This window comes from Anarrhichthys ocellatus, unplaced genomic scaffold, assembly GCF_004355925.1.
Source record: "Anarrhichthys ocellatus isolate YVR2014 unplaced genomic scaffold, GSC_Weel_1.0 scaffold26, whole genome shotgun sequence".
Classification (NCBI taxonomy): domain Eukaryota; kingdom Metazoa; phylum Chordata; class Actinopteri; order Perciformes; family Anarhichadidae; genus Anarrhichthys; species Anarrhichthys ocellatus.
In genome coordinates this window covers 3,603,338-3,616,171 of record NW_022280056.1, presented here as the reverse complement: position 1 = coordinate 3,616,171, position 12,834 = coordinate 3,603,338, and the positions used below count along the sequence as shown (strand labels likewise).

At 43.1% G+C, this 12,834-nt stretch overlaps 1 protein-coding gene across 1 annotated transcript in view; it reads left to right on the top strand.

Moving 5' to 3' along the window:
• Positions 1-12,834, top strand: part of grin2aa (glutamate receptor, ionotropic, N-methyl D-aspartate 2A, a) — a 117,145-nt gene that overhangs the window by 69,756 nt on the left and 34,555 nt on the right. Inside the window, exons 3-4 of the mRNA XM_031862185.1 lie at positions 389-555; positions 4,321-4,749. Coding sequence (XP_031718045.1) covers positions 389-555; positions 4,321-4,749 — 596 coding nt within the window. The remainder of the gene's footprint in view (positions 1-388; positions 556-4,320; positions 4,750-12,834) is intronic.

Sequence of the window (12,834 nt, the reverse complement as noted above, 5' to 3'; positions counted from 1 at the left end):
TCACGTTTAATGGAGTGGATACGAGTGCCTCAGAGTGATTGTAACCCTCGCTCCCCAGAACCAGGCCCACAGAGTTCTGAGCCCGTCTGTACCGCACCAATCCAATTTGGGCTTAATTGAATTGTTCTGAGTCCCTCATCCATATATTTACTCCACGAGAAGCGTATTACTCTCGATCTGTGTGTGTGTGTGTGTGTCGGTGAACTGCCAAATTTGAAATGCTCTGTTGTTGATTGGTATTTCTGAAATGCAGTTTGAATTAGCAATAAAGGAAGTTAGACAAAAATCCAAATACATCTTCAACTAAATCTCTTCTTCCCCTCCTTTTGTTCTGCTCCCCCCAACCTTTTGTTTCCCTCCATCTTTCTCCCCGGTTTTCTTTTCTCAGGATGTGAAGTCGACGTTCTTCCAGTTCGGTGCCTCCATCCAGCAGGAGGCTCTATTGATGCTGAACATCATGGAGGAGTACGACTGGCACATCTTCTCCATCGTCACGTCAAAGTTCCCCGGCTACCAGGAGTTCATCAACATCCTGAAAACTACCGTGGACAACAGGTAGGATCAACTAGACGCCTGCGTTGCACGGTTCTCCGCAGTTTTACTCCTATCTTTATTTATCATCTTAAATTATATATCTGATCAACTAAATTATAATGATAGCATAAGTCTCGCCAGCTGTTGCAGCCACGTGGCAAAAGTCCCTTTTATTTGGAGAAACTCTGGATAAAGGGCACAAACTGCTTTGAGTGAAATGCTAATGTCAGCATGCTAACATGCTTACAATAATACTGCTATTATATCTTAAACAAAGGTAATAGTTGAGACATTTCTCTCAAGATCACAAACTTAATGGTGGCATTAAAGGAAACACCAAGGGATCAACAGAGTCAGTAGGAGACATCATCAGGGGACCCTGAATGTCTGTTGAGTTTTGTGCGAATCCATCAAGTAGATGTTGAGTTATTTAAGCGGTCAGGGGATCACCAGAGCTATTAGGATTCATCCTCTGGGCAACATGGATCTTTGTACTAAATGTCATTGTAACCCATCTAAGTGTTGAGATATTTCAGTCTGGATCAAGTTGGTGGACCGACCGACCAACCGACAGACGAACATTGTCGTCCCTGGAGTCATGCTGCTAGCTAGAAGGGCAAAACATCTGCACCATATGAGGAAAAGGCAGAAATACTCTTGACTTTATGTTGCAGGAATATCATATCTTAAGAGTATAAACTAACCTTGCAAGAAAACCACATTAACTGAAAGTGTGGATACACAACTTCAGAAGGATTCTTTATTTAACAGAGGATCTATGAAGTACATGAACAACGGGCCAGTCTTTCTACACCTCGTCCTTTCTTTGGTCATCGTTCCCAAAATCACCTCTTAAGGCCAACAGCTTGCACTAAGAGAAACTAAAGATAACAAGCGCTGCAGTCATGTTTGTGGAGTGGATACGCTCCGACTGTCGCGCGGGCATTTTCTACAAGCCCATTTCTCCATTTTGTGTGTCACTGCAAATTTCCCCGGAGAATGGAGAAGTTTACGTTCTAGAAGAGTTACTGCTCACGATGTTTCGGCCTTGCATTTTTCATCCCCTGCATTCATACTGTGCACTACAGCAGGCGTCCTCAACCTTGTGTAACTCAAGGCCCACTTCGGATTGTTAAAAGAAATTCTGAGGATCACCTTCCCAAAGAAATTAAAAATAAACAACAGCACATGACAAAAAAAGGCCACTTTTGGGAACGTCTGCTAATTCATGAGCACATTTAGATAAATAGCTTTGTAAATTACCAAATATATATATTAATTTAATCTAGCCAACTAGTGCAGCCCAGCCAGTGGTTGAGAACAGCTGTACTTCAAAGACAACTCTAAAAGGATTTCATCAGCGTTCTTAAAATGAATGTAGATGACGGGTAGGTTTACTACACAGGCGGCCTGGCTTCCTGCCACACCTTTAGGTCATTTTGACGGATGCTGTAATTCTCCGCAGAGAGCAAGAGAAAAAAAACTGCTGAAGAGAACAGCAAGCCATAATTTCTGGCAAAAAAAATGTCAAGTTAATGATCCATGTTCAGCAGTGTTGAGATGTTGGCAAGACCTGGTGCCTGAACCCGTGATGTATTAAAACCCAGCCGAGGAGGGTCTTTTTCATTAGCAGTTACTCTTTATGTCAAACCAAACAGCGATTCAAACACTCTCAGCCTGCGTCTGTATCTGGTAACACTGGCGGCAATTGTTTTAATCACACATAGAGTGGCAACAGATGGTTAAGTGGCTGTTTGAATGGGATTATGAATTTGTCCCTCAAACAGGTGTTGCTCTCAGGAAACTGGGAAGCGTGAGCTACTAAAAATGTGACACAATTGATCTAATCTGCCCAAATAGGTATCAGGTCCTGTGCACGTTTTCGCTTCCAGCAAGTCCGAGACCCTTGTTTATGCTCCTGTTGTACATCCACTCCGTACGCATGCATTTACAACACTGTGGTGCGAGATAGCTCCACGTTGTTACAGATCTGTAATAAAGAAAAGTAATTTAACATCCCAGTGTCAATACTCGTACCACCTCCGGAAGTGATTTGACCTCAATGTTGGAATAAAAGCCATCATTTATGAAACAAGAAAAAAAAAAAGCCAAATTACTTGCAATTACCCGTCGTCGATTTCCCGTGTCAGCATTCAGCTGGTTCAAAGTGACTTAGTCACGGGCAGACAGTTTTAATACCAATGAACTTCCATCACTCACCACAGAAAATTGGACCAGTCAACTGAGTGAGTCAAGACTGACCTGCGTGGAAACATTTTAGCGCCGCAGTAGCCTCGACGAAATACTGGCCCAGACATATGACATGAGAGGGAGGTGATATGTTTTGTGGATGGCTACATACGTTCTTCTGACGGAGATGAATGCAGGCAGGTAGATGCTGTGCCCAACCAGTGTCATTTGCAGATTAAAGATGACAGATCTGGGTTTTTAGACGGGAATGCTTCAGGCCTGCATGATCTGGATCGTCTCGAACACGCAGCGTACACACTCGCATGTTTCAACCCATGTGATCTGCAAGTAAGGAGTGTGCTGAGGGGTAAAATTCGAAATGATTATAATCGGTCTCCACAACTATGTAAGGATCTATTTAATAAAGGGATAATAGTTTCTCTTGATAGGTGGTCGGTTTGGTACAAAGCAAAAGATTTATAACTGTGTTTTTAGATTTCTGTGCAGAAAACAGGAAATGTTTTTTTTTTTTTTTTTACACTACAGTATTACATTCTCCCATACTTGTTATTACCCATGAATGTGTCTCTGTGTATCATTGTCTCTCTTTACTAGTTTTGTCATCGGGGACCTGTAGACCATTATCACTCTGGACAGCAAGTCCCAAATCACTCTCATGTTACACTGCTTGTCTGTTGGATTCTTGCACGCTAGTTCACTGCTCCCCCCTTTTCCCTATCGTGTGTCACACTCGGTCTCCTGTGTGTGTGTATGTGTGTGTGTGTGTGTGTGTGTGTGCATCTGTATTTGTCCCTCACTCTGCCAGCTCTGCCATCAAGGGCCCGTCCTCCTGATACCACAGCATGTTATTAGTTTATGATATATTATTTTCTTTAATCACTAACATAACCGCCACTTCCTCTGTTTCTGCTGCTCTTTAGCCGCACTGGGACCCGCTGAATATTATCACTCTGGACGTTAAAGAAAAAGAGCAGCTGGTCCCACTGGATGGAAAAAGACACTCTAGAAATGCATTATCATTTTAATAAGCGCTTGTTGCTTCTATCTCTGGCTGCAGAACTGCATAGGAAATGCTTGGGAGTTGTACAGATCTGCTTTCCTTCACAGTTGTTTTGAGTATTTAAGGTTCAACACTTCATAGAGATAGATCTCTATGTAAAACACATCAGCAACATGGTTGTGCAGGAGTATTGAAACATTAAAACCTATTTTTGTTGTGACAGACGCTACGTTTTCATTTTAATAACAGCAATATGTTCTGATAAGTGCACGCTGACCACAGGCCCTCTCACATTAACCGACAGCGCTTGTTCTCCTTGTCCTTTAGTCGTGCGGGCTGCAACCTGCTGAGCATCGTTATACAGGGCCAGCTTTAGCATTTGCATTCTCCATTTAGCCTTAATGTGTTCCCCCTGACAATAAGCACTTTACAGCTATTAGCATTCACATCACACTTAACAATGATATTAATTATAATGGATAATTATAACTGCCCTTTCCAGCACCTGAGCAAAGTTAATAGGCTATTAGTTCAATATTAACATTTCACTCCTGTCCTCGTTATCCTTGCTTTAGTTTTGTGGGCTGGGACCTGCAGAATGTCATCATTCTGGATGCAGTGGAGGAGGACAGCCGGTCTCAGATCATGCTCAAGAAGGTTCAGTCCCCGGTGGTGCTGCTCTACTGCTCCAAGGACGAGGCGGTCTACGTCCTGGAGGAGGCTCGCTCCCTGGGCCTCACCGGGTTCGGATACATCTGGATTGTGCCGTCGCTCACCACCGGGAACCCGGATTTAACGCCCGAGGCGTTTCCAGCGGGGATGATCTCAGTGTCGTACGACGACTGGGACTACCCGTTGGAGGCGCGAGTCCGGGACGGTCTGGGGATCATAACGTCGGCGGCGGCGGCCATGCTGGACGAGTACGGCGACATCCCCGAAGCCAAGACGTCCTGCTACGGCCAGATGGAGAAGACGTCCAAGCTGCCCCCCACTGCGCTACATAAGTAAGTCAAGTAGAGTTTTGGTATTCATATCTATGATTATCAGAAGTACAGTGAGCTACGTGTCCTTTTTAGAGGGGGGAGAAAAATAGAGACAGCACAATTATAAAAGTTTTTATAAGTTTTTGTGTATTTCTATGACATAAAGAGAGTGTCTGGTTTACTGCACATGAAATGTTTGTGTGCGTGGATGTTTGTTTGAATGCATGGCTTCCTGCCACAGTCTATTTTTACCCCTAGTGATTAGAGACTTCCACCAAGTCTGCTTTAAGGATACTTACTGGATAGAAACAACACATGAGATTTAGAGCTAAGGGGAAGTGTAGGAGTCAGAGAGAGAGAGAGAGAGAGAGAGAGAGAAAGAGAGAGAAAGAGGTGAATGGGAGTCGGGGAGGGTGTTTGTGATTTAGGCAGCGAAGAAAGACGGAAGGGAAGGAATTGAGACCAGGGTAACAGCGGGGAGCCGCTACAAATGAGCGCTCTCCAAAATTGAAGCGCTCCTTGATGAGCCCTTCTGTTCCTCTTCTCATTTAGTCCTCCACTTTCTCATTCACTCTCTCCTGCTCTCCTTCTCATCGTGCGCTCGCTCCACGGCAGCCAGTGGGAGAGGCTGCAGGTCTTGCCAGCTCTGTCTGGCTTTCCATCTGGCAGAGGAGGGAGAGACGCACGCAAACTTGTGTTCACATCACAATGTTATTGTTTTTTTTATATATTCTATTTAAAAAAAAATAAAAAATGAAAGTGTGAAATTAATAATCTCAAGTCTAAATGGCAATATTGAATTCCAAAATGTATTTCCAAAAACAACAATCGGAAAAGCTGCCTGTGCAGATACAACAAGATGCTTTAATGAGAAAATGATTGAGAAGAAGAACAGATTTAGCTGCACTCAGAAGCACAAGACGTGTTTTGATATATAATAGTCATTATTTCGGAGAACATTGTGCATCAATATAATTGGAATTGATCATTTCAATCCAACCCACTGGAGGTTTTCCAGGCACGTCCAACTGGGAAGAGACCCCGGGGAAGACCTAGAACAGGCTGGAGGGATTACATCTCCCAGCTGGCCTGGGAACGCCTCGGGATCCCCCAGAATGAGCTGGAACATGTTGCCGGTGAGAGGGAGGTCTGGGTCAGCCTGCTTGGCCTGTTGCCACCGCGACCCGACCCCGGATAAGCGGAGGAAAATGGATGGATGGATGGATGGATCATTTCAATCAGTTTGTGTTTGTCTAACATGAAGGCTTGAAATATGGCTCAAATAGCTGATATTATATTAAACCACAACATCCTTTAAATGTCCTGTATGAATCCGTTTTGAAAGATATGTTTTCTGATGCCTAGTCATTAGTTTTTACCCGACATCATCTCAAAAGTTTGCATGAGATTCACTTCAAAGTTCAATGACAGTTTCTCAGAAAAGGGACTCAAAGAGAGGAAGAGAGAGGAGAAAAAAGAACAAGATTGAAGTCAAACGTTTTCCTGTGAGGTCAGCGACTGTCTTTACATTTCTACCAGCCTGAATCGTTTTCATGTAATTGGCCAATAACTCAACCAGGAACTCTTTTTGGCTTTCATGGCTAACGTTACATCACAGGTTGCTTATTTGACCATTTTGTATCCGGTCAAATTCAGATCAGCATTTTGGATCAATTGTCATTTGGGGTCTGCAGGAACCAAACCAAGTGGATTGTGCACCATGGGTAGTTAAGGGGGGCTGGGAGATTAGAGCACTCACTAAAAAAAACAACAGGGCTGGGATAACATGGCTGTTTTAAAAAGCTATAAATTCCGGTAGTCATTGAGGTCACACAGGAGTTACTGGCATTGATGAGCCACCACTCATACATTATGGTCATTTTGTGCAAAGGGGCCGTCAAGTTAATATTTCATGAAATACCCACTCTGCATTACTGCAGCTCCCCTTTCGTCAGGAAGCACAGATACACTAAAGAGAGTTACCGAACATCCAGAGCCAGCTGACTTTGTTCCCAGCATGTTCTGCTGCCTCAGGTTGTTTCCCAGGTGATGAGTGGCCACAGATGGCTCTGTTGTGGGTGAGAGCGCTCAGCCAATAGGGCTTCAGGGCCAGGACATAGGAACATGATTGGTCAAGGCTAGGTCGGGGCGACGGGCCAGTGTGGGTTGTTAGACCATCAACGGCTGTCAGGGGATATGGGAGGACATGGCCAGCGCACGCACACACACACACACAGAGGCGGGCAGATGGGCTGTATGTAGAAACGTACAGCACTAGTGTAAGTATTTTGCGGTGGGTCACAGTATTATATCCTTATTATCATTAGTTCTTCAGGGGGTCCACTGCCCCGTCGTAAGCCAGATGTGAATAACAGCAGTATCTGATGAGCATTCGGCTGGCATTCAGTATAAAACAACTCTCAGACTAAACTGTGATTAGTGACAACTATTTAATTTACAATGGATGCTGCCTCTGTCCTTAAGTGAGCCGAAAGATGTCACAGTGAAACAAAACCCGTTTTGAAAAGGAACGAAATGAATAGATGGAGCTGAAATCACAGGAAAGTCTGTAGTTCTGGGGGAGTTTCACCTCACTCGCTCCGCCTCCGACAGCTGTTATGACAAATCCACTGTGACACATCCAAGATGAATATGTTTTGCAGAGTAAAGGAAAAATAAAATAATAATAAAAACAGGAGACAAATGACCAACTAAGAGTACTGGCCAGTGCAGCAATCAAACAGAGTGACAACCCGTGCTTCATTTAAAATATGTCGTTTGCATGTGGGGGTTTGTGTGTGTGTGCGTGTGTGTGTGCGTGTGCGTGTGCATGCTCGTGTGTGTCCATGTCAGGAACAAGAGAAATATCCCCACCCCTAAGAGAACGTTCTGTCATGGCAGATTTACAGTGCACCGTTCACCTTGCTGTGGTGAACAGTGTGCCTTAAAATACTTTAGCACTTATTTATCAGTGTGTGTGTGTTGTTGTGTGTGTGTGTGTGTGTGTGTGTGTAAAAGGCGTGGTGGTAGTAGAGTTCTGACAGGTAATTTCAGTCTCCAGCAGTGATATATGAGGGTCAGAGCTCAGGAAACACAAATGCACGCATATACACATTACACACACATCCTGAGTCCTGGGGCAGCTGTCCTGAGAGCCGTGCAGATGTTTGTACTAACGCACAAACTGCAACAGAGCATTGCCGATCATGCAATTTGCTTCCAGAGTAGCATGTTAAAACTAAACACTGAAATTCCTCATGCACAAGTGTGTATTGTACAAAACAGCTTTGTGCATTTCGTCATTTTCACTGAGTCAGAGACATAAACTATGAATAATGTTTTTTTACAGAATGGAAACAATGATTCAACACGATGCCAGTCACACCACGGCTCATGAATATTACATTACTGCATGATCGCTGGCTAACTGTGTTGATAAATGTGTTTTTTTCTTTTTAATATTTGTATTATTCCACATTTTTGTCTGCAATTCTCCTGCGACTCGTGACAAATGTGATCTCACAGAGAGCAGTGTGTTTGAGTGGAAGGGGAATATTCTTCTACTCAGTGTCAGCTACTGAAGGGTGTTCACATGAAATGGACTGTGTAAAGTATTCTCCATGTTACTGTTGTAACCCGGTTACAAAATAATTTGGAATCAAATAAGAAACAGGTTAGCTGCTCAAAAGCTGATATTTGGAGACACAATATCATTCCAAATAAAGACGGATAGCGAGAGGAGGATAAAGACAGAGTTGGATCGACATAGTTGCTAATACATTCTGTAACACTGTGAGTAAGAATATCTACAAATCATGAAAATCATTTTAAGTTATTTTACCCCCAAATCCGTCTTGTCAGATGAAGCATTGCCCTGCGGTGAACAGTCTGTGAGGGACTGATCCCTTTTTAATCTAATAAATCTTTGTAGGCCCACACGAGCAGGAGATGTGCGTCTGTGTGTGAGTACGCAAGCGCTCTCGTTTTAATATCGTTGACATGAAAAGGTGATTGCGAAGCAAAAGCGGATGCTTTCAGTTTGAATCTAAACACAATGAGCTAATTGCAGTTCAAGATCCCGATGCTTAGCCTGAAGTGTCACTTAGGCAGTGGTGGGTGTGCATTCTGTACCACACTGCAGGAGCTGCGTTGTCCAACGGGTTGAGCTCACTCAACTAATGCAGATTACAGCCGTGACTGCCTGGCTGGTAGCTCACTATACCTGTTCAGAAGTGGCCAGAAAATCAACTCAACGGTATACTACTTACATGTGTACTTCTACTTCGAACAGAAAAATGATACGTTGCAGATTTTGGCCGGGCATGGACAGACACAGAATATCTCCTCCCAGCCGGCTGCCTTACTGGCTTTGTAGGACAGAACAGTTGCCTGCATTGTGTTCATTACCCGGCTGTAGCATATGATTGACAGCTAGTGTGTTACATCTCAGAGATAAATGAACCACCAAGTTGCTTTTGGTTTGACTGCACAGAGAGCGAAGAGAAAGGGAGATCGCAGAGTGGAAGATATTAAGGGGGTGTAGTCAGTCGCAGCTGCAAATCCCATCGCAAGAGAAGTTTATTGATTTTGCATCAGAGGTAAGGTATCTAAGGAAGGTGCTCCAGTGTTGTGCAGGGATTCCTCAACTAAAACTTGATTTGCATGTTGGAGAAAGGAAGCCCCGTGATATTCAAACTCAGCTATAAATAATCCCCAAGCCGATGCACACACAAACCTCTATTTTGTGCAACAAAAGGAATCCTGCTGGAGTTGCTGTGTGGACATGTGTTGCATTTTATGGCGCGACTGCAAGCTTAGAAAAGAGAAAATGTAATTGTTGGCATTAATCTTGTGCCGCCTGAACTCAGACTGAAAAATAACTGCACAAACATAATGCACACCGGGGACAACAGGAGGGGCAGAGACTCTGCTAAGACAGCATCTATTTCGCCGTATACAGTCATCATTCAGGCCACACTTAACACATGCCACCTGAGGCATGAGTGTGTTTTCAAGTGACTACCCATCATTGGCTCATCTTAAAAGGCCTAAATCAGCACTGGTAGCAGTTTTTTTTCTCACAGTGTATGTGCATGTGTGTGTGTGTGCTGTTGCAGTCCATGGATCATGAGTGCTGACAGTATACAAAGGATAAATGTCTCTATCTTTAACACACACACACACACACACACAGTATTATACGGTTCATCTTAACATCTTTGTGGAGACTCTTTCTCCCTGCAGCAAAGCCTCTTAAAGAACCAGAACAGATTGATTCATTGACTACGTTTACAAGCAGACTACTACTCCACTATTATTCTGAATACAATTGGAATGGGGGTATTCCGATTAAGACATGTGGGATGTATCCATATTATTTGGGTTTTAGAAGTATTATGTGGACATCCGTCTCATTTGTGTTTTTTTGGGCAGTTTGCAACACACGACCAAAGCAAGCCTCTTGCCTTCATACGGCCAGCTCTGTGCGTTGTACACATGGATGTATGGTGGTTATACACCAACCAACTAGCTAACACTTTGCAGAGATTCACGCCTAAAAGAACAGCCCACTTTTCTGGTCGGAGACAGGAACACACCTGCTTTTAGACACTATGACAAACTCGCACCCACACTGCCATGTCACCAGCTCAGGGGGAATATTGTCTTTTTTTCTAATAAGGACAGAAAACATTTTGTGCATGCAAACATACTCATTGTTTATTATTATTAACATTATAAATCTTCATGTGTGAGCTCTTAATTTGCCTGCTACAGTGGCAAATTACACATTCCAAATCGTTTTACTCAAAAAAGAAAAAGGAGAAGGGAGGAAAAAGTAACACAGAGGATATTTTTATCCTAACTCTGTCGAGGCTTAGTGCTCTTCCTCTCCCATCACACTTCTCTCTCCCTCAATCTCTCTAATCTTTATACCCTCACATTTTTTTTTTGGGTGCTCCTTCTCTGCTGTCTCCCCACCTCTGCACCCTCCTCTCGCCCCCCTCTAATGAATAGAGAGATTACTGATATAATGGAGGCTGGAAAGTGAGAGGAATTGGATCGCTTTACTATGATCTCAGTGCTACAGCGGGAGAGGAAACGTCAGGGGGAGAACTGTTGAGGTGGGCAAAGTAATTGTCTGTGGTTCTCTGTGCAAGTGTGCGAGGAGGTTGATTCAGGGTTGTTTAGGGTCGTATTACACTCCAGCATGTATTTGTGTTGTATAATATAAGAAAGCTTCACTTTGATTTTCACAGAAACAGCTAGTGACCCATATATTTACCGTGGTCGTGATAATAATCATAATTTTCTCAGTGGTGCCAATTTTCCATTAGCTTGTTTGAAAAGCAGAGGGTTCCATTGAAGTGAATCTCAGACCTTTCTTTAAGCCGCACTAGACATGTTTTTATGAAAAAACTCCCCGCTTTTATGATTCTAAATCACAAAGAATGGTTGTTGTCATTGGCTGGGACTTGGACAGGAAATGATAAATCAGGTTGTCTGGACATCCTCACTTACTCCCTACCAGCTTCACAGTAAATCATTTTGTGTTTGTTTTGTTCCATTTATGATGTGCAACTCACATAGTCACATCATTCTAACACCCAGCACATGTTTTGACATCGTTACCTCAGAGTTACATCAGATCCTTCGCAGTAATGCTGTAAAGAACGTTTTTTTTATTTGCTGGTTTGTGTCAAAAGAAATGGGAGCATGACAGAGAGTAAAAATAATCAAATGTGCAACAAAAGAGAGCAAAATGTACATTATACGGACGGAAAGAAGAGCAAAAACTCCCACTGTGCGTGTGTTTAAGTGGTGTGTGTGTGTGTGTGTGTGTGTGTGTTTGTTTGTCTGCATCACTTCCAGATAGATGTTGGCAAAGCGCAGAATGGGCTTTTGTCTAAAAGAGTAGCCTGGGTGCTGGTATTGATTCCTCTGCTGGAGTCGCACCTAATTGGGCGCTGCATCCCGCGCCCAATCAAATGGCTTAATACTACTCACCTGGTTGCTTGCAGGCCAATCAGATTATTTTAATCACAAAACCCACTGAATCCCCTTATCGCTGTCTGATTCCATCTGAGCATTGAGTGGCTGTGTGTGTGTGTGTGTGTGTGTGTGTGTGTGTGTGCGTGTGTGCATGTGTGTTTCCAGCAGCAATTTAAAGGGACACAAGGGTATTGCAAAATCACACCACAGACTAAACCAATATAGTAACACTTTCTATGACGCCAATGTCTATAATGCATTATAAACTGCTCATAGCGATGCATCATTATAGTTATAAGCACTCATAAATATACATACTTATAGTGTATTATAGTTCTCATAGTTGTAATACATTATAATCACTTTATAAAGCATTATAATGTGATTATAGATTACTCTAAATGGTCATTGTTTGCTTTAAGTAAACTAAAATTGTATTTCATAATGTCTGATGTATTATTCTTGCATATAGATTAAATGATGTCTTACCACTTACACTACTCCACTTACACTAAAGTATAATCACTTTATAATGCATGATAACTATTTATTATGCATAGTCAAAAGATGAACATGCATTTCATCTGACTCTATGAGAATCATACTATAATCATAGTATATCATAGTATAAAAACATTTTTAAAACCGAATTAAGAGAATTGGGCGATATTGTCACCAATATAAATGTCTTAATTATACATAAGCATTAAATGTCTCAAATCTAAAAGCGCAATTTGCGCCCCATCAATAGCACCACCTTCACACACGGCGGCGTGTGTGTGCACTATTGGGTGCAAGCCATGAAACGCCTCACCTGCAGCGCTCCACTGTGGGTCCATGTTCCATTTAGAAGTTTTTCCCCCGTCGCCCGGCCCGCAGGATGGAGGAGAAGAGGAAGAAGAGAGGAGCTGTCTCTCCCTCGATGTACATGACCGCTGACAGAAGGAGTGAGGGAGACAGAGTGGAGAAGGACAGCCATGATTAATGTGGAGCCTATGTGGACCCAAGAATATCTCCCCACTGCCCTCCATCTTAGCTAATGTGACCTGCCATATGGGTCACTCATTACTGTGTGTGTGTGTGTGTGTGTGTGTGTGTGTGTGTGTGTGTGTGTGT